Source organism: Bombus flavifrons, chromosome 3 (assembly GCF_040668555.2).
Source record: "Bombus flavifrons isolate JBK064 chromosome 3, iyBomFlav1_principal, whole genome shotgun sequence".
Lineage (NCBI taxonomy): Eukaryota > Metazoa > Arthropoda > Insecta > Hymenoptera > Apidae > Bombus > Bombus flavifrons.
The window spans coordinates 12,331,935-12,352,734 of record NC_138444.1 but is presented as its reverse complement, the minus strand read 5'-3'; the positions used below and the strand labels follow the sequence as shown (position 1 = coordinate 12,352,734).

The 20,800-nt window shown below is 35.1% G+C and overlaps 3 protein-coding genes and 1 long non-coding RNA gene across 8 annotated transcripts; 2 read left to right on the top strand and 2 right to left on the bottom strand.

Annotated features, from left to right (window-relative positions):
* Nucleotides 1-1,777: 1,777 nt before the first annotated feature.
* LOC138178044 (uncharacterized) lies at nucleotides 1,778-13,458 on the bottom strand. 4 transcript variants are annotated; one of them, XM_069109447.1, is made up of 11 exons: nucleotides 13,269-13,458; nucleotides 12,952-13,192; nucleotides 12,528-12,766; nucleotides 12,255-12,422; nucleotides 11,324-12,193; nucleotides 8,629-8,827; nucleotides 7,649-7,888; nucleotides 5,145-5,231; nucleotides 4,199-4,330; nucleotides 3,970-4,121; nucleotides 1,778-3,387 (listed from the first exon to the last, which is right to left on the bottom strand). In XM_069109447.1, exons 6-11 carry the CDS (start codon nucleotides 8,824-8,826, stop codon nucleotides 3,261-3,263), a joined length of 936 nt encoding a protein of 311 aa, XP_068965548.1. In that variant the 5' UTR covers nucleotide 8,827; nucleotides 11,324-12,193; nucleotides 12,255-12,422; nucleotides 12,528-12,766; nucleotides 12,952-13,192; nucleotides 13,269-13,458; the 3' UTR covers nucleotides 1,778-3,260. The 4 variants fall into 4 exon arrangements, with proteins under 4 accessions (XP_068965548.1, XP_068965547.1, XP_068965549.1 ...); XM_069109446.1 differs by having other exon boundaries at nucleotides 12,255-12,766; XM_069109448.1 differs by having other exon boundaries at nucleotides 11,324-11,804; nucleotides 12,255-12,766.
* LOC138178045 (uncharacterized) lies at nucleotides 6,771-8,797 on the top strand. Its single transcript, XR_011172585.1, has 3 exons — nucleotides 6,771-6,923; nucleotides 7,554-7,874; nucleotides 8,659-8,797. It is a non-coding gene; the product is annotated as an uncharacterized LOC138178045 (long non-coding RNA).
* Nucleotides 13,459-16,548: 3,090 nt separating the features above from the next.
* Nucleotides 16,549-17,833, top strand: LOC138178397 (proteasome subunit beta type-2). Its single transcript, XM_069110203.1, has 3 exons — nucleotides 16,549-16,907; nucleotides 17,119-17,475; nucleotides 17,585-17,833. Exons 1-3 carry the CDS (start codon nucleotides 16,817-16,819, stop codon nucleotides 17,758-17,760), a joined length of 624 nt encoding a protein of 207 aa, XP_068966304.1. The 5' UTR covers nucleotides 16,549-16,816; the 3' UTR covers nucleotides 17,761-17,833.
* On the bottom strand, nucleotides 17,495-20,791 carry LOC138178395 (minor histocompatibility antigen H13). Of its 2 annotated transcripts, none has more exons than XM_069110199.1 (6): nucleotides 20,600-20,791; nucleotides 19,934-20,044; nucleotides 19,774-19,877; nucleotides 19,523-19,697; nucleotides 18,955-19,448; nucleotides 17,495-18,870 (listed from the first exon to the last, which is right to left on the bottom strand). In XM_069110199.1, exons 1-6 carry the CDS (start codon nucleotides 20,789-20,791, stop codon nucleotides 18,792-18,794), a joined length of 1,155 nt encoding a protein of 384 aa, XP_068966300.1. In that variant the 3' UTR covers nucleotides 17,495-18,791. The 2 variants fall into 2 exon arrangements, with proteins under 2 accessions (XP_068966300.1, XP_068966301.1); XM_069110200.1 differs by having other exon boundaries at nucleotides 19,774-19,856.
* Nucleotides 20,792-20,800: the final 9 nt, after the last annotated feature.

The following is a 20,800-nucleotide window of genomic DNA, read 5'->3' as shown; positions in this document are numbered from 1 at the left end:
TTCACACTGTTTCGTGCAAGCAACCAACAGTTTATTCTTCTTGCTTTTTGTCACGGACTGTGAATCTCTTGACGTTGTTGGCGCCTGTCCGCTGGTTGCACCGGTTAAACGCACAATGTCCTCGTTGTCGCAGAAGCGAGGATAATTTTTGTTATCATGAAGATCTCCAGACACATTGTTCCCTATCTCAGCAACAGAATGTCTTTAAACCGAGTAATTGCTGAGACAGCTGACCTAGTTGGGTTCGAGGAACAAGTAGGATTTTCACGAAGATTCAACATTTAACTTCGATTCTTTGAATCTTCAAATCTTTGGATCTTTCGATTTCTTCATTTTTTAATATCGAGGGATAAAAGAAAACGTCATTCAGATATTACACGGTTTAATGATCTTTGTTAATAAAAAAGATCGTGGTAAGAAAATTTACACTATTCGCCTGTCTTATGTTGATTTCTATTCCAAATCAAAGAGATTAGACAAAAGTAGCGTTACATTTTACATGAAAATTCGACTTAATCGTGTTTCTAAATGTTGTAAAAGGCGACCGATTTAATCGGTTGATCGATGTACTGGGTTCGTTGAACGACAGCTTCGGAAAGAGGATCACCGTTCTCGTTTGGTTTCGACACGGTTCTCGCGTATGAAGCTAAGTGAAATTTTTAACGAAATTTGTCGTTGCGTTTAATTTAAAGGATTGCTGAGACGACTGTCCTGGTTGGGTTCGAAGACTGAATGTTCATGAGTATTTTGATGAAGATTTAACGCTGATGACGCCAGCAACGATTTTCGAAGAGCGTCGGTTAGCTCGAGGACTTTTAAGAGGATATTCTGGTCTAGAGGCATGAATTTCGGGCGATTTTTGAAGCTCTGTACAAGCGAAACAAGAAATATTTTTGCTATCCTTCTTTTTAGCATTTGTTTATTGATATTTCGAGATTGCGTAAAAAATTCACTGAAAAAAAAAACTCAATATTTAAAGAGTTACGAGCTGGCAAAGTTGGTGCTGCCAAAAAATGGGGTGTCGTGACGTGCATGATATCAACCCTTCTGGTCATCCGAAACAAAAAATGCGAACGGATTCTTAATAAGTATGAATGCCGCTATCGTCTGAAATTTGGAAAAGTCAATACAACATTTTTTCACAAAATGACGGCCGTTTGAAAAAAAATTTCTTATTTCGCACGTTTTTTTGACAATTCCGAACGTTTAAAAAATAGTAATATTAAAGATTTTGAGCTGAACGTGGTCCGGACGATAGAGGAGTATATAAGGAATATTCAGACCAAATTTAAAATAAATCGGTTCGTTAGAACTTGAGATATCGTGCACGCCAACTCGAAAAAAGTAGTTTCGAGAAAAACGCGTTTAAAGTTTTGAGACGTAGGTACTCGGGCAGCGTCTACCGTTTATTGCACATTGGTCCTGGTCGGACCGGAGCAGATGCCGCGTCACAAAAATGGCTGTAACTCATAAAATAATTGAAATTTTGAAAAATCCTTTTAAAGGCATATTCTTGAATGTCTAAACTTTGGAAATATGAAAAAAAAAGTTGTCACAGCGAGAAGCCACGCGACTTTGGTCCAATAATCGGCGTATTAATTGCCTTAATTGTTATTAAAGAATTTTATGTAGAGGATGTGTGCAAAAATAACGAAAGCGAGAATTACAAATTTGTACAAAAGATTTGACGGGAAAATTCGTTAAAGGAGAAGATTTATAATTGAAGGACTAAGGATTTTGAAGGTGTTTGAGGACTAAGATTTATCAATAAGACCGTTTATTAATTTCAATTGAGATATCATCGTACCGCACATCATACATACAACTTACGTCTAAGAGATACGCTAACTGAGCTAAATAGAACAGAACGTGGCTATTGTGAAAAAAACTCCACCCGTGTGTTTGTTTGTTTGTGTGTGTGTTTATATGTATACATATATAATACCTATATACAATAGATAATTTTGAGCGGGTGATAAAACAAACACAATATCCTGAGACGTTAACTCGTAAAAAAGAAAACTAGGGAGGGGCATTCCAACATACGAATTTCCTCGAATCCCATTGGAACAAGCCAGAAAAAAAGATTCGAAGAAACTCGTCAATCTGATTTACCAAACGTAAAACATCCGACAACTCAAAGCTCGTCTTCCTCCCAGAAACGAAGAAACTGTCTCGCTAAATGCGAACAAGCTAGAGATTAAATATTGAAGATGTCGACTCGGATCGTGGCAAAAAGAAAACGCAGATTCAATTCAAACAGGGATTAACAATGCAGATGTTACAATTAACGTTCGATAATTGATTTTCAAGGAAAAGAACGGGTCCTCCCTTTGCGTGGTAGCTGTTCGAGTCTCGACTACGGGCTAACTCTATGTCCACTAAGTTCAATAAATAGAAATAAATATCGTGATTGTTGTAGAGACCTGTCCAAACGGTACACAGTTCGTCCAGGCCCTGGAATCTCATTCAGTCTACGTCTACTTTAAAGTGTATTATACTCTCGCCATTCTTTCGTGCACGGCCTCTTCTCACGCGTATTCTTCTCTGTCGCGAACTCCTTTTAAGTAAATGAACTCGCAGGATCCGCCAGGAACGTTTCCACATCCCAGAGAACTCGGAGAGTTTTATCAATCGTTACGGATTATCGACCAATTAATAGCAACGCTATCGGACACGTTGATCGACCAATAAATTAACACACTGTTCACTAGCTATTTCATGCAAACACTGATGCATACTGCTTGATATTTTATCGAAAGATGAACGCTTGTATCACCAGCCACAACGTCCATGCGTCTAAACACGAGTTTACTCGTGACTGGTCAACAATGTATTAAAAATTGATCGTTAATCGATCAATAAAACCTATGATTTCGTCAATTCAGATCGGATCTTACTTTCGTTATAATTTCGCTTCGACTAAGTCTCGGTTCTAAATGTTCCAATTTAAAATTGGTCGATCGATGAGGCGAGTTCGTCGAACGAGAGCTTCGAGAAGAGGATCACCATTCTGGTTTGGTCTCGACACGGTTCTCGCGTATAAAGCTACTCTTCCATCGGTGCGATTTAAACTTCGGCACACGACACACCCGGCCAAGACACTCCAAAAGTTAATAGAAAAACTTTTAACGAAGAAATGATCATTTTAAACGGAATTCCTCGTTGAGTTTAATTTAGAGAAGTTAGAAATAACCGAGTGCGGTGTTAGTCGCGTCGCAGAGAGTATAAATCGTACTTGAAGGAATCGAAAAGGGTTTTCATACGGCGTTGCAGTCCATGAACAGGGTTCTGCAATCTTCACCGGTGCGTCCGCGTCGACCTGCTTCGTACAGTGCTTCGAAACCTACTCCGCTCTGCCTTTGGAGCAGGTAACTTGTCGCGTACCTTGAAAATGTAAGAAATTTTATTTATTATTCGTTTATTATTGCAAGTATTATGTTGATTGTCAGCGTCGGTCAATCATTGTTTTCTTTGTTAATGTTATGTAGATTCACAATCGAGGAGCTTTCTGGGAATCCAGTCCATAAGACAAAATGACGAGTTAGGTGGATTGTGTCGAAAATACTTTTAATATTTTGTACATTTTCTAATTACTGTGATACCTGAGTTTTAATTGCTTTGTGTCAACTGTTAATTTGAAAATCTGAAACTTTTCAACTCTGGAAATCTAAGAATGTAAGAATATAAGGATTACAGGATTTAAAAGTTCGAAAACTTGAATTTCGAGAATTAGAAGACTCGTAAGTTTAGAAATTTGAGAATTTTAAACATTGGATATTTGAAAATTTGGAAATGAAATGTGTCAGTGCGACGAATTGAAGAACTTTGTTCTTTTATACGTTTATAGAATAATTCAAATATTTAACTAGAAAAACATTCATCGCCTATATATATACTTACTATATATGTTCTTCCCAGAAATCTTCTCAATTGGAAGAACACTACAAGAAAAATAAAGGCACTTACGATCCAAGTTGACAGAAGATAGAAGACGTCCCCTGAGCATCTGCAACACACTCTGCACTGGCCTCGCAGAGGGCTCTTTCGGCGCAGCCTCGTTGACCTTCATCTTCCGCACGACCAACGTTATTAAATGACTTCACTGACCTCATGTAGCCCTAAAATAAAAATCGCGTTAATCTCAGAACGGATAAAAACAGAGTAGGTTTATACAAAAAATTATATTTTCAAGTACCTTGAGCATGGAAATGGAGGCGACTGCAGCTTCTGAAACCGTGTCTCGTCTTCCCATAGACCTAGCTGCCAGGGAACGATGAGAGAACGAGGTCTTCAACGCGTCCAGAAGATTGATCACTATGCTAATGAACTGTTTCGGAGAAATTGATCCATTAAATGCGTGTAAGAATTATAATATTAGGCGAAATCAACAGAGCAAAAGCATTATTCTACTCGTGGAAAGCGTACTTTTTATTTTATTTTAGCTTATCGACGCTTCGTCAATTCCTCTGTCGTTGATCTTAATAAAATTTTTCACAAAAACTTCATTGTAAAATTTAGATGTGATAAATAGACTGTGGATTTTTATGCATCTGTGGGGAATTCGAAGATACATAAAATACTTAGAACAGAATGCTGAACCCCCTGAGTATTGCAACACCAACAGCACCAGCGTACGTCTACTTTGCTACTGCATCAAATTCAAAGATACAGGATGCAATTTAAAAATACCCAACGATATGCAATCGCTTCTAACCAATAGAAGAAGACAATGTGAAAAATGCTCTAAGTTTCCTAAAGGAGATAAATCTTTTGCACCGCCTATAGAAGTATATAAAACTGTACTAATTCGCTAGCTAATAACTAATTAGTTATTTATTCATATTTATGGAATACATGTAATTGTGGTTACTTGTTAATATCTTAGCAGGGTGTGTCACGAAAGACAAAAAATAAAATGAAATGTATAGAATGCATATTAAATGCATATAAAACGCATATACGAAGATATATAAAATATCCAAAGTAGAATACTCCGATTCTTTAGTTATTTAGAAAAATATGTATTTCGTATAAATATCCATAGTCTATATTCTAGTGTATCTTTTGACGAAACGTCAATTAGAAAAAGAGACAGAAGGAGTGAAATCATTCATGTACAATGTGTTCGATCAGGTACTAACCTCGGAAGCGTTTTTAGCCATGACAGCAACCTGATCGGGGTCTCTGCCCTGTCCTAGAAACGCGCCCAGCACCGCAGTCAAAATGCCCTAAACAACCGACACCAGCCATGTGCTCTAAGTTAACATTCTCTGATGATATATTTACAAAGGAGATCGAGTCTGTAACGTTGCCCCAAGCAACAGATTATATTCTATAATTTACACGAAATCACAGTAACGTACGATCTTCAATTAAGAAACTATTCTATAATACATTACAATTTTAGAATTAAACAAATATTTCGTCGAACGGTAAGGAAGGAAGTTAGACCGAAGTTAAATCAAAAAGGTATTTTCTTTACCCATTGATGATACTAAAAGACATTATTCTAGGATTTTATAATTCATAGAATATTTTAAAAAAGTGTCGAACGAAAGAGAACGAAGTTGGATTGAAACCGGATCGAAAGGGAAATTAAGTCGTTTAGAAAACGTGAAGATCGTTAACGTGTCCAGGGTCCCCTTAATTGCAACAGGAGACAGTGGAGCTCGTTAAGGGAAGTAACAGCTCGTGTCGACAAACGACTCGTACGTCGTTGTGATTTCTCTTTTAAAAAGAATTGCGTACAAAAGAAAGAGGACGTAGAAGCGACGATATTATTTTACAATGCGTGCACGAACGACACGTTCCATCATAGATAGAAAAACAGCGATCTCTTCTTCTCGAATTCTAAACGAATATTTTTTTAGGAGAAAGACGAACGTCTCTCCGTGTTCCGTTTCATGCTCAGCGATGTACAGTTTACAGCGTAGACGTGCTACTAATTCTAATTTAGGCCCGCTGTCCACGAAGTGTCGTTTCATAGAAACGTAAGCGTAATCTATTAGACATAACGATACGCCTCAAATGTCGAGAAACGCGATTTCGTCCTATGTCATTACATCCATTTACTGCTGCAACGTACGCTACTGAAAATGTTAAACACTTGTCGTCATGACAAGAACGCGCAGCAACGAAAACGGTTTGCCGATGTTCAGGCGCATGTTGCTTTACGACGACCGTACTGAAGCTCGGTCTGCACATCGAAAAAACATGTCATGATGCATCGACACTCAGCTTTCACGAAATCTGCATCAGTTTTAACCTACGTTGAAACACATGTTTCAAAATGTCCGATTATTTACCAACTCCAGTATTGTCGTCATCAGTCGGACTATCGCAGATCATAAATTGATCGATGTGTCGATTATAAAAGAATACAAAATTAAAGATTCTCCTCGAGAGGAAATTTATTTCCTACGAAATCGTTTCCTACGAGATAGTTTCGATACAAATCCGCCGATACCGATCTGTGTACACTGTAACGTGTCTGACGAAAGCTGCTTACCGATGCATGGTAATATGTTTCGACGCGTAAAGTTTCATTTCACTGTTGGTATCAACGCGCTAATACGCGTCTATGAAGCGACGCTTCGTGGATAGCGGACCTTAGCTATTCAAATGTACAGCGTTATTGGAATCTAGACAAAATGCTACGAAAGGAGGGGTCGATCGAACGATTCCATGGTAAATACATCGAATCGTAGACAAAATTCTACTAGAATTTGAAAAAAAGAAGTTCTATAAAGCTATATGAGTGGCTATTACCATGGAATAATTCAGTTGAGCCTACAATGCGTTTGACCCAGATCGGTTCTCGCGGTACAGTCAGTTCAGCTTGTGCTTGCTTTCGTTACGCGACCCGAATCAAGATGAAAGTCTCGGAAACTCGCTGTTCCTGTTGCGCGAAACCGTTTCAAGTAACCCTCCGATTGCTTTCTAACTCTGTTTCTTAGTCGCGAACATGTCCAATATTAATTCCGATCAAGTATACAAAGTTCTCTAATAATCACGGTACAAAGGGAAATGATTCTGCGTGAAAAAGCAAGTCGAAGACATAGAGCAAACTTTGTTCGTACGTCGTTTTGTTTTCGAGAAAATCGAGTTTCAAAAGTCGCCAGCTATACCCGAACTTCGCCAATTGCGGACCGAACGATAGCGAGTAATCAGCAGGAAATTTATTCTACGCGCGAGAATTAGTCGAAAATGTAGAATAAAATTTTGTTTTGAAGAAAAATAATTTTGGAAATTCGTCACACGCCTGTGCGACGCTAAATTCTTAACTAGAGATAATCAAGCTCTAATTCTGTGAAAACGAGGCTTTAAAACGATTAGTAGATTATTTCCCGACACCAAGCAAATTTTCAAATTCGATTTTCTCAAAAATAAAGCACTGCCTGAATAAATTATATTCTATATTTTCGACTTATTTTTCACGTACAACCCTGCCGATTAATAGAACGTGCCGTGACTAATAGAACACGCTGTATGTTATCAAGAAACATATCGCAGCATGAACATACCTAAAAAATGATACGTTTGATTTTTAGGTAATAGATGGACTAAAGATTCTACGAAATTTGACGTGGAAGCGGAAATGACCGTAATCAAAGGGAAGAAATGTGTGATGTTGTTGCGAGAGTACCTGCATGGGGCTGCTCTGATTGTCAACCTTGTCGATACCATCGACAGGTTGTTGAGGACCTCCTAGAAGAGCGGTGAGCACCCTGAGTCCTACTGACAGTAAATTTGCCCAAGGACTGGCTGGTGCTCCATCGTCGATCTCGTTTTTGCTTGGACCGGCTACACCGCCTGTTTGCCCTAAGAGCATCTGCATCAGCATGCTCAGCATGTTCGACCACGAAAACCCGGTACTGCTACCTTCCTGGTGGAACAAAACGGAGAAACGTTTAGTCTAAAATCGAGAAAATGGAAGTTCGAAATGAATCAATTTGCATGAGAAGAAATAAATATCAGGTTGTCCCAAAAGTTCCTTTCGTTTTACAAGGAAATAACAGATGCACAACATTTTTTATTTTATATTATTTCATTGAATTATTTGTTTTGTACTATTACTACAAAATGGATCATACATTGACTTATGGCAAATTACATTGGATCATATTGAATTATGTATTTTCTTTTTTATTACTACAAAATGAATTATACATAATTCAATAAAATAATATAAAAAGAAAGAGAATGTTCTGCATCTATTACTTTCTTGTAAAACGAAAAAAACTTTCATAGACAACCTAATACGACTATAACTGATGATGTTAATTATTATTATTGTATAACTACATATTGTATACTACATATTGTATTGTATACTACATATGTATAGTGATGGACAAAAGAAGATTTATAAAATAAGAGGTGTGAGAGTAAGCCAACGTAATTTTCTACCAAGAAAATTCCAATTTTTCTTCCTTTTTTTTAAGTACTATATTCTGGAAAATATAAATCTGCATAAAAATTCGCAGACTAATAACATATGTATGTATACGCCGTGGGATAGAAGACTGTTAGCAATATGGTAAAAAATGTTTTGTACTAAAGAGTTACTAAAATACATAGTGTATCGATTTAAAAAAAAATTAAAAAATGTTTCTAATAGTTTACTTGAATCTGATTGGTGCTGATGTCGTCCAGGTCATCGAGGGCGACCTTCTTCATGGCGTTTGGCTTCTCCGCGAATTTCCTCTCGTCCCTCACCTGCTGTTGAAACTGTTGCGGATATTGAGGATGCTGTGGCAGTGATGCTGCTTGTCCAAGAACAAGCGCCACCAAGCATAGCGACACGTACTGATTGTATTTCATTCTGAAAAGAAAATTCAACCTTCTCCATCATCGTCGATCAATACCAAAAGAGCGATCGATTCGATGATTAATTAAAAAAAGGAGTCCTTAATCGCAAGTAAATGTAGTAAGTCTGATGCAACACTCTCGCTCTCTCTCCCTCTCTCTCTCTCTCTAACATCGAATGACTCAAAAGAGAAAACACGGATGGAGGGCCGAAGTTCAAGAAGAATTCAAACTCTTTATATAGAATGAAAAAAATATCGCAACTTCCGTTCTTAACGCTGCTACGATCCTCGGATTTGTATGTTTCAATCTTGCTCTCACTGTTGCAAACGAAAAGGTTTTTAGTATTTTAACAGAATGTTTAATATGAAATAATATTTAAAATAAAGTTGAAGTTGTACACACCAACAAGAGACTTTTGACGATGAAAGGAGGCAACAGCAGAGCTGAATTTATTTTTCTACCTCCTTTCCTTTAAACAATTATATGCTCTCTCAAGGAAGAGAGTCCTTAATTACGCGTAAATATAACTGACGCCACGCTCTCTCCAGCATCGAATGACTCAAAAGAGAAAACAAGAACGTAGAATCGAATCAAGAGGAATTCGAATTCACTATATCGATTCACGCTCCAAATATGTTGCAGCTTCCGGTCTTCAACTTATTCATCTATCTGCTTTCCTTTGAATGATTGAATGAATACTATAATAACTACGAACTCTCTCAAAATTTCTAGAATCAAACTTACAAACAGATGAAAATAATCTTCGACGTCGATTACTAAATCGCGAATGTTTATACAGATTCACGCTCTTATGAATACAATTACCAAAAATGAAATTTAAATAGAGATTTCTTTCATCTTTTACGTACTACGAAGAAATATAATAGTTTGGATACTTTTTACATTTTTGTATCTAAATCTGGTGAATGAGAATTCAATATGAATGAAAGTAATCATACAAATTCATACCCTTAGAGACATGATTAAAGGGAATGAAATTTAAATAAAGATCTTACCCATCTTCTGAATACTGCAACGAGTATCGTACTTTGGATACTCTTTACATTTTTGTATCTAAATCTGGTGAATGAGAATTCAATATGAATGAAAGTAATCATACAATCGCACTTTGGAAATTTTCTATATTCTTGCTTTTAAACTTCCCATAAATGCAACTGCACTTTACCAGTCTATCGATTACAAATATTCAACCAGAAGTACCTGGTAACCGGAGCGGGAAATAATTTTTCCTTATTTATTTTTTTTCTTTTTCTTTTTTCTTTGATATACCGTATAATGTAGAGACATAGTGACCAGAGAAAATTCTACATATTCTTAATTAATACAAAAAGAGGATCGTGGGATCTAGACGGTTCCGTGATCTCGATGGAAGGCTACGTTCATCTAGGTAGTCCGGTATCGATAACCTTGATCTTGAGCCTCGGAGCGTTGGTGAGGAAAAAGCGAAGCGATCGCGCGCACGCGAAACGAATAAAGCGGAATGGTACTGGCGTAAAGCGGAGGAACGACGCATCGAGCGACAGGAAAGTGTGTCAAAGCGGTTAAGGTCATCTTGGTAGCACCAAGTAGCCCACTTCTCGATCGAAGCTACCGGTTTGTTGAACCCGGCAGGTACCGTTACCTGAAAACGCGGTCGCGACCTACTGACGTCTTCCTCGTTCTCGGCTGCACCGGTTGGTTAGTTGAGGAAGAAAGATAAATAAATAAAAAAATGAAAGGAAGAACGTTGCCCAGCAAAAGGAAATCATAGAAATCCGATCTCCCTGGGTAATTAAAAAGGGAGTTGAACAAGTTTCTGATAAATGTTCGAGAAAATTAAAGTGGAAGATTGAGTACGATCGACATATAACAATATACGATACAAATAAAAGAAAGAATTAAGGAACACTTTTGTGTTTTGGCGATGATTATTCATAGGTAAAGAAAGAATGTAAAAAAAACGTTTCGTTCGTTTCTTGGATTCAATGATAGAACGTAAGTGAATAGAGGAATTCCAAGGAATGGTTTTCGAAAGCAAATAGAAAAGACGTAGCGTGAAGCCACGCCTCTCGAAAACGGTACCTGCCGCGGCGGAAAAATCGCGAACGATTTCTAACTGTTGCCGGCATCTGTAAAAGGCATTTGCTACCCGTTCCTAGCTCGTCGAATTCGTTCGCGTATCGTCGATTTCTAACACGACAGAAAGAATCTTACATCGAACGTTGATACTCTCGATCATGGAACAAGTGTTATAAATCGAGCTTAAAATTATTTTCATTGAAAGAGCGATCGAACCGAGCTTTTGAAATTATATTCCCACGGCTCCGAACTATGTAAGTACGAATGCAAAATGATCTGTCAGAATTGGAACTGGAAAAAAATGGAAGAGTTCGTTGAACGATCATACGAGAGAATTTCGATAATTTGAACGTTAAATCGCAGTAATCGGAGGAAAGTAACGTGTGATTCGCGAGTGTCGATGTATCTGGACAAACTGTAAGGTACTTACTTCGTTACTTCCAGGTAGACTTCCTTGACACTGACTCTCAGTTCTGAAGATGAAATTCCACGCGAGGTGTTCTATATAGCTTGCGGATTCACGTGGGGGTAAGCCGCACGGCCAATGACCACACACCTTTGGCACTATTTTCAATGGAACGGACCAATCCTCTGCCGCTTCTGTTCGCTGTCGATCCTGAAGGTCTACTTTTCGAATACTTTTCGTCCAGATTTTACGGTTTCAACATTCCACCAGCCTTTTATCGCGATCGAATACTCTCGCACAAAACAATGTACGAACGAACGTTCGGTTACCGAGTTTTCCCTCCTTCCCTATGTTTTGCTACGTTGATTACTGAAATTATTTCTGACAAAGTTCAAAGGATGCATCTCGTAGTTTAATTATAATTCGCGTCTGTCCGGAACTGAGCTCGTGCTATATCATTCTCAAGCGTAGCTCTGCCATGGCTAGAACGTGGATACTTATGTATCTATGAGAAATTTCAAAGAGCAAGATTATAGCGCATAGATGTACAAGATACTAGCTACTAATTAACCGTTAAGAGAAATAAAACAGAATAGCAACATTATATAAGAATTAGGAATCCGGTAGAAGAATCTGCTGTACTATAAGAAACTGGAAGTAAAAATCCAATCGATCTGCTTGTAATAGGCTCTGAGCCTACAGTAGAAGAAACAAATAGAAATATATAAAATATGCAAAGTGTAGCATCATGACGTTCAATACGTGAAACAGATCTCTGGTCGCGTTACATTTCTCCAATAGCATTTATAGAAGTACAAATACAAAGTAGAGTGATGAGAGTGTCCAGTCACGACTGTTTACTCGAAAATGCAAATTCCACGAGACCGCAAAAATCTGTAATCATTGACGCTAGCGGTTTTTTCTTTCCAATGGAATAATTTTTCTACCCACTTACGGCATCGTTCCGAGCTTTCTTGTTTTCCTCGATTCCGTCGAGTTTATCAAGACGGTTAACACAGGCCAGTTAGAATGCAAACGTATCGTGAATGAGATAAACTTTTCAACCGTTCTCCGACTATATCGTGTCATTAGTTCTTTCCAATAAGAACCACACGAAGGATTTCTAAAACAAACGTATAAAAGATGTTGGAAACTTTATCGTTTAATTATCTAAAGAAGGTCGATGTAGTCGAAGGTGTCGGTGAATATTAGAATATCCTGCTCGCACCGATATCAACCAAACGATTTGGACGCGAAATAAAACGACGATGCATCGATCGATCGTTGGATTGACCCATTCGCTCGTCCACGGCCGGAGGCTTTCCTTTTCTTCTTGAAGGCCCATTTCGCGTTGCGTGCACCCTAGACTAGGCGGTCGCGATTCATCATAACTGTTTCAGTAGCGGGATGCTGGAGTCGTGTCTTCTTATTAGGAGCATCTCGCTAATCACCGCGTATAAGAGCGACCTGCAATTCGCGAAAAAAATAAGTCGGACCTTCGGTGAACGTACTTGCGTACGTGTATTCGATTTTCTACGTTTCATCGTTCTTTGATGCTTTTGATCAGTGGTCTACCGGTGTACAATTTTCAAACGGTCTATGAAAGAAATTCGATAGAAGAATTTCATTAGAACAATCGGAGGCGCATTTACCTCGGCGCTAATGACGTTGTAAACCCCGGAAAGCTATGGGGGGCGGGAGGTGGCTGTCGAAAAGTTTGATGAACGATCTTCGGAATTACATAAAATACGTTTGTTGGTAGGCGAAGACTGGGACAATGATTTTAGTTTGGCTGGTACGATGTCTGTTGAATCAACACGTATAGAATGTTCGAGATGGCCATCGAGCGCTCCATGTTGAATACTGAAGTATTGTGGAGGATCCTTGCGTTTACTAGAATACGTGAAAAACAATTGAATCGAACGGGACTCGCTTACCATGGCAGTTTTGAAGACGATTCTACACTGACCATCGTATCGTGCGTATCTTGTGACAGATTACCCGGAGGATAAATATCATTTAGAAACTGAGATTAAAGAGATCGTTTGGAGACATAAATATCAATTTCCTATTGGTTTAACAGACATCCATTTGGTCAAGATAAACTTCTTTTAAATTTGGTTTACCTCAGAGTCCCTGAAGGGTTAAATCTGCCACTGAGCACAGTTCAAATTTGAAATTGATCTGGAAATGAGTATAGAAGTTAGGAGATATTTATATAATATAAATCCTTGGGGTAAATAAGACGATCGATTCTGGAAAATCAAGTTTATTTTGGGAATAAATTAAATTATATACAATAACAGTTAATAATAAATCTACTATAGATTTTACCTGTCGTACAAATGTTACCAATCGAGAATCGATTTTCTAAGCCCTAAATTACCGTTCTTCTCTCGTGATCTAATCTATTCAGTAAGATGGCTGCCGGTACAACAAAGCAAAAGTAAAAATGTCGGTTGGCGGGTAGTTTGAATTCTATAGAATTTAACATATATATATATATTATAAAAATTAGTATACAGCTTGGATAGATATCTCGAGCATGGATGATTAAACTACTTTTACGGGCTCTACGAAGTACACATTTGTATTAAATATCTTGTAGCTACTAAATATTTTTAGATTCGTTCCAAACTTTATCGATACAATGACGATGATCGTGTCTCATGTAGTTATATAATATGTCTCATAAAGTAGGAATTGTTAATCAATTTCAAGATTGAAGTATTATTAGATACTTAAAACGTTGTTCGTTGAACACGGTGTACATTATATGTATATACGTCATAGATGGATAGTAATGTAACGGGACTAACGAACGACCTTCAACAAGGTGAACTAATTCTTCCGTAGAAGTAAAAGATCCATCGGAAGTAGTAATTCCTTCTTTCCTTTCTTCCTACTTCGTGTGTCAATTGGAGCGAATAAAAAGAACGTCTTCAGTTTAATATTTTGACAAAGGGATATGTTTACCATGAATTTTGTATAAAAAAAGGAAAAATAAAACACTTAGGAAGATATAGAATCAAAGAAAGATATTAAATACGAAGATTATCTACAGAAAAGCACAATACGCAAATTCCAATTTGTTCAATAATCCACATAGGTTTAGTGTCATGCAAGAATCCGTTGCAACTCCTACGGTCCCAATTTTTCTCATAAGTCCATGTCATTAGAAATGAAATATTGCCTGTATTTATGAAGCATCATTAACGTTTTCTACTAGAATTTTTTTACTTTCTAAACATTTGTTCACTTTCTGAATAACTTAAAAACACTATATTCTTTATCTGTTCAATATTAGTACCAGTACCATCGGTAAGGTAGATTCCGCTGAAAAGTAGAAAGCCTGTATACCTAAAGGCGCACTTTTTCGATAAATTGGAATCTCAGGAAAAAATCCGATGTTTCTAGTAACGGGAACTGTTTGAACGTTCGTTAGCGTGTTTTAGATACAAAGAAACGGTAATTCATAATGTGCACGCTTCGCTTCGATATAGCTTTTCAAATTTTTGTAGGCTAAGCTTCGCTTCTGTCTGAAATGCCGTGTCCCGTGCATGAATGGCATCACGCTCGTTCCTCCCGAACGAACCTGGGAAAATTATCGGTGTTCCGGCATCTATAATAAAGCTGAAAAGAATAGGAGATCCAGTCCGCTATTAGACCTTTACCACTGACACAGAAATGCAATGGTACATTAACGAGCGTGAACCAGTCATTTCTGTTTGCCTCTCTGTCAGTTTCCTTCGTGACCGTTTGCCTCGCCAAGATTATAATTATCCTTTAATAAATTCAATCCTACTACATCGAGAATTCAATATACCTTTTACTTACGTATAATATTTATTTATAATGCATGTACTATCTTTATATTTTATTTCGAAATAAACTTTCGCTGCAAACGATCTTCACAGTATGAATGAAACTTTTGGATGACGGTCTGGCTCTCATTTTAATAAAATAACTTTAAATTTTTTCAAAAAAATTTTAGTATAAGTTTGAAATAAAAAGATATACATAATTAATATCACTAACGATTCATTCATAACTTTCTGAGATTTGAAAAAATGTTAAGAACAAAAAAAGGTACAGTTAGGTGAAAGACAACTTAAAAAACATAATTAGAGGAAAAAGAAATAATATACAGGGTGAAAAGTAAAACAGGTAAGGTAAGCGGAAAATATAGATTAGATAATATAATTTCAGGAACCTAACTCAGAAATTCATTTTTATGGGTACTTAGTGGCAAACGAATTTCATTTTGTATTACATACTGGTAGAATATCTATTACAGCTACTTGACATACAAAGTGTCAGGATAGCGGGAATCGTTGAATGTATTCTATCATTTGTATTCTGCCTCCCTTTTCTTGCACGGTGCATAATAATTGTTACTTTGCAATTCATTCTAATGAAAAATGATCTATGAATTTCATATTAGAAATAATGGGGTATTGTTTTATTGGATGTTTAAAGATATCCTTCTCTTTAAAAAATATAATAATTAGAGTGATATTTTAACATATACATGTAGCTACTTTTATAAAAATACTTTTGTAATATTATATTCCCTTGCTAATATACTAAATATATATAGAGCTTTTATTCAAGTTCGCGAGATTATATTTATTAAAATTCATATCCTTAACCTTTAACAGATGCCTAATATCTTTAACAATGAATGATGATTCAGATAAAGATAATGGCAATCTACTTCCGCTATTAATAAGAAAGCTATTGATGAATGTGAAGATTTTAAATAATTAAACGCTTCGTTCATTTGCAAAATAAGATTGTTTTATTCAATTCAATTAGCAATTTTACAATAAATGTGTAATTTTGTAATGAATTCATAATTTTCCGTTTAATAATTTGTGTAATTGTGTAATTTTATAATAACTTAATTCCGTTGTACGACCGATGAAGCTAAAACAACTCTTCTCATGCGAAAATGAACCAAAAACTTATAAGTTCCCGTCACGAGATGATAATGAAATCAATATTGGATTTTAGAAAGTGTAAATTGAATTACAGATTTTGATCTAGCTCTGCCTTTGGTTCTAAACCGTAGACTAAGTTACTCTTTTAAAGAGTTCTATAAAAAAGGAAATAAATTAACTTTATTAAAATAAATGCATGCTTTATATAGAAAACGAAAGTTTTAAAGTAGAAAAGATTGTACATATTATATATATATAAGATCATAAATATTTTAAGAAGATTGAAGTCATGAAGTAGAGATAGGTGAAAATAAAAATAAAATGTGAAACCAGGTAAAATCTAGCAAATCTAGATAACCATTAAGGATGACAGAATTCTTCTCAGCTAGTAGAAAGGAACCTGCTTGCGGTTACCAACTTATTTGTCATTGAACATATAAGACATTGATGACCGCCGCGTTACTTTACTTTAACAGTTGCGATCCTAACCTCATAGTTCGTGACAGGCAGATTTTGGTGTTGTTTAGTCGTATTGCAATTGCACTCAAGACAGTAGAAAGAATTATTCCTAAAAATGGAATGTTTAATCGGAATACAATTTAAAGATTTTGTTTTAGTTGCGGCTGATATGACTACAGCTCAATCTATTATGGTTATGAAAAACGGTAAGAAATTAAACGGTTGATTACAACCTAAAAAATACTTCCAGATAAATTATTTGTTTTATTATTAATTTCCTGTTACAAGTATTATTGAAGTATCAAATTTATCTGTATTTGTAATTTGAAATATTGATACATATCTATTTATAATTATAAGATATTTACGTAGTAAATGCAAGTCACTTTATATATTTCGTTGATTCTGTTACTTCAGATGAAGAAAAAATTCACAAAATGTCTGATAAGCTTATTATGGCAGTATCTGGAGAATCTGGGGATACTACACAATTTTCAGAATATATAGGAAAAAATATACAGCTTTACAAAATGAGAAATGGCTATGAATTATCTCCAAAAGCAGCTGCCTCTTTCACCAGAAGAAACTTAGCAGATTATCTTCGAAGCAGAACACCATATTTTGTCAATTTATTAATGGCTGGCTATGATGTAAATAGTGGACCAGAATTGTACTTCATTGATTATCTAGCATCATGTGTTAAAGTGCCCTATGCAGCGCATGGCTATGGAGGCTTTTTCTCCCTTTCCATTTTAGATAGATATCACAAATATGGTAAGAAAGACTATTAAGATCAGATTTACATTAATGTTTATTTTGTATATGGTATTATTAATACAAATTTTTTATCAAAATATGCTGCATACACTACTCTATATTACAGATTCAACGGAAGAAGAAGCATACATACTATTGAAAAAATGTGTCAGGGAAATACACAAGCGATTAATAGTTAATCTTCCAAATTTTAAGGTACAAAAGGTATCTAAGGAAGGTATAAAAGAATTGGAACCTATCACAGCAAAGAACTTGGCTATTGAAGATGCTGATAAGGCATAAAGTATCTATTTTTATTCATACTATTTGTAATATTATTCGCAATTCAAAGAATAAATGTTTTAAAATGAGGTAATATCGCTAATCACTACTTTTTGAATAGAAAACCTATAGGTGATCACATAAAAAAGATAGAATGAATAAATGAAAAAAAATGTAGTTTTATTATGTTTTCGATGTTTACACATTTAACTAAACACGCTTTATAAAATCCACTTTTTAAATAAATTTTATCAATTAAAATATTGTTATATTATAGAAAAATTGTATATATTTAACAAAATTAGAAATGGAAAAAGAAGTTACTAACAACAAATCAAAAAATTATTTCAATTTTTGTAATCATTTTTTCGAACTGTGCATGTGAAAAATTGTATTATAATTTATAATTCATTTAAGTAATCCACACCTCTAATAAAATACAACATATGTTGTAGACTATAAATCTATTGGAATAGGAATTCAATCTAGTCATTCATAATATGGTAAAAGTCGTATTTTATACAGAAATAGAAAATTCCAACCTAATTTTCTATTCTAATTATTTCCTTCTTTCAGGTCCTCTGATCCAATAAAAACTAATTCACACTTGTAATATGCATATTAATATAAATTCTTATTTAAAATTTTGCTTACAAAGGAACAATTTATCTAAAAAAAATACTACTTTTTCTTTTTGCTTTCACTCTTGAATGATTTATCTATAAATTATTGATATTAATCTTTCTATATATGTATATTGGCATTTATGAAAAAGGATATAAATACAAAATGAGTTAGTTACGAATCATCAATTCAGTCGAATTTGAATGTATGAATGTCAACTAAATTTGAACCAAGCATAAAATTATATCTCACAATGTTTATGTAAGATATAATTACATATGTTGTTGATACTTTTAAATTTCATGATTGTACAGCTTGAGCATAAGAGAAACTATCATTTCTTTCCCTATAAACGATAAATTTGAAACGATAACAGCATAATGACAATGCTGACAGTTTTATTACATTGATCACCTTAAATACGAATATTATGTGTCCTTCTTCGTTTCTACTTGCGTTTGTGCAGTTTGTTCTGTTTGTTTTGGAATAACTGGATGATCTTCGTAACTGAAAAAGATTAGTAAATTATAATCTATTGTTTAAAACAATTTCAAGTAGAAGCATATAAGTGAAACACTTATAGATACATACGAAAATAATGCTTTTAAGTCTCCCTTAGCCAATGCCAAAAGTACAGGAGTACCCAAACAAGCAGGTACTAGATATAGCAGAGCCGGTTGTGCATGATTAAATAAATGCATAATCAGCATCGTTGCTAGTAATCCCATGAAATATGCGAAGAATGTTGAGTAGAAATACACATTTGTCTTCCTACTTAAACTATTGTCGAACCGCAATAGAAGGGCAATGAAAATCCCTGGTAAAACAATGTCACCTAAACCCAGCATAGCAAAATTGCTGGCTGTAAGTCCTTTCTCTAATATATCTTGAGGGAACACTAATTTAATTGGTACTTCGAACGATCTCGCGACTGTTACCATTACATCTGTACCAAACACCCAAAATGCATCATAAAACAAGAGTCCACAAAGCAAAATACATCCTGTTGGAACATTGTTCACATGTAGTAATTCAACTCCATTAATCGCAAACGCGATTCCAAATAAATTATTGGCAATCCAATGCTGTAAAATTTAAAAAAATTATTTTGACTTGAGGTACACTTTTACCAAAGAAAATTTTGTTTAATGTCTATTACCTTTTTTAAAAGATACCAAGTTCCAACAAGTGAACAGCATATTAGACAAACAATATCATGAAGATTAAATTTGTAATTAATAATATGTTCTGACTTATCACCTTCTCCTTTAGTGAATGATATATGATACTGAGTTTTTGGTATTGCAGCAGGTACCAATGATGAAATTAATGGACTGTAATCAAAATCATAATATGTAATTTCAAGAACGCTAACTACATATATTCCAATAAATCAGAAACTATGTATACCTCGTAAGGTGACACAAGGCTAAGATTCCTAAGAAAAAAAAATAGGCAGCCAAAATTTGATTAACAAACTCCTTGGCAAATATCTGAAAAACATTGACATAACTCTAATGTGGAATAAATAAACTTCTTATACAAGGATCATTCATTTAACACTTGTTACCTTATATAATACATATAGTCCAACTAATGTAATACTAGAAATGAAAGGAAATATTGCTGCTTCCTTGCGTGACATTGTGTCTGGTTGTTCTCCACTTTTTTTACATTGTTGCTATAAAAAATACAAAAGCACTACATGCTACAGAACATTTAATAACAATTTTAAAATGCTATATCTTAATGCTAATTAATTTAAAAATTATAGTGGTATATGTCAACATTTTGAAAATTTGAATTTAGTCACATATTTCAACTTTTAAACAGTATAGTCCCTCTAGTTTCATAATTAATTAAGCTATAAATTATAGTAGTAAAGTTATAATTAGGTTATAAGCACAACTTTATTCTGTGTTACAATATGTCTTCATGACTTGAGAAAGTATAATAAATTTTTTATAATAATAATTGAAGACTATTTTATAAAAAATAGCAGCAATGAACTGATTTACATTACTATGATTTTCTGGTCTCCAATTAAATACTTTACAGTTATCAAGCTGCAAACGCATTAAATATCATCCAATGATAATAAAAAAGATATTCTATGCAATATAAGATTATCATTTGAATATTATGAATTAATGAAAATTAAACAGTTAATTATTAGAAAGTTCGAAGAATTCATCCGACATACGCGTATAAAACATATGTCAAACGCGTGGCTAACCTGCTGCTCCTTATGGTGTCTAACAGCTCGGTAACTACCAAAGAAGATAGGTAATATGGCCATAATTATCAAGCTTCCATAAGCAAGAACCATTCCCTCAGATGTCGATGGTATTCTTCCAGTAATCGCCTCATTATTCTCTGTTATATTTTCACTCGCTTGAACAGCAATTTCGTTTACCTCGCTTGCCATCTTGGACTT

Coding starts and splice junctions, on each gene's coding strand:
- LOC138178044 (XM_069109446.1), bottom strand. CDS start 8,826: ATGAAATACAATCAGTACGTGTCGCTATGCTTGGTGGCGCTTGTTCTT. Junction 5,232..7,648: donor ATCAGAGCAGCCCCATGCAG/GTACTCTCGCAA, acceptor TCGGTTGTTTAG/GGCATTTTGACTGCGGTGCT. Junction 3,388..3,969: donor ATCTTCTGTCAACTTGGATC/GTAAGTGCCTTT, acceptor TACATTTTCAAG/GTACGCGACAAGTTACCTGC.
- LOC138178397 (XM_069110203.1), top strand. CDS start 16,817: ATGGAATGTTTAATCGGAATACAATTTAAAGATTTTGTTTTAGTTGCG. Junction 16,908..17,118: donor TATTATGGTTATGAAAAACG/GTAAGAAATTAA, acceptor CTGTTACTTCAG/ATGAAGAAAAAATTCACAAA. Junction 17,476..17,584: donor AGATAGATATCACAAATATG/GTAAGAAAGACT, acceptor TCTATATTACAG/ATTCAACGGAAGAAGAAGCA.
- LOC138178395 (XM_069110199.1), bottom strand. CDS start 20,791: ATGGCAAGCGAGGTAAACGAAATTGCTGTTCAAGCGAGTGAAAATATA. Junction 20,045..20,599: donor GACACCATAAGGAGCAGCAG/GTTAGCCACGCG, acceptor TATTTTTTATAG/CAACAATGTAAAAAAAGTGG. Junction 19,878..19,933: donor GACTATATGTATTATATAAG/GTAACAAGTGTT, acceptor ATTCCACATTAG/AGTTATGTCAATGTTTTTCA.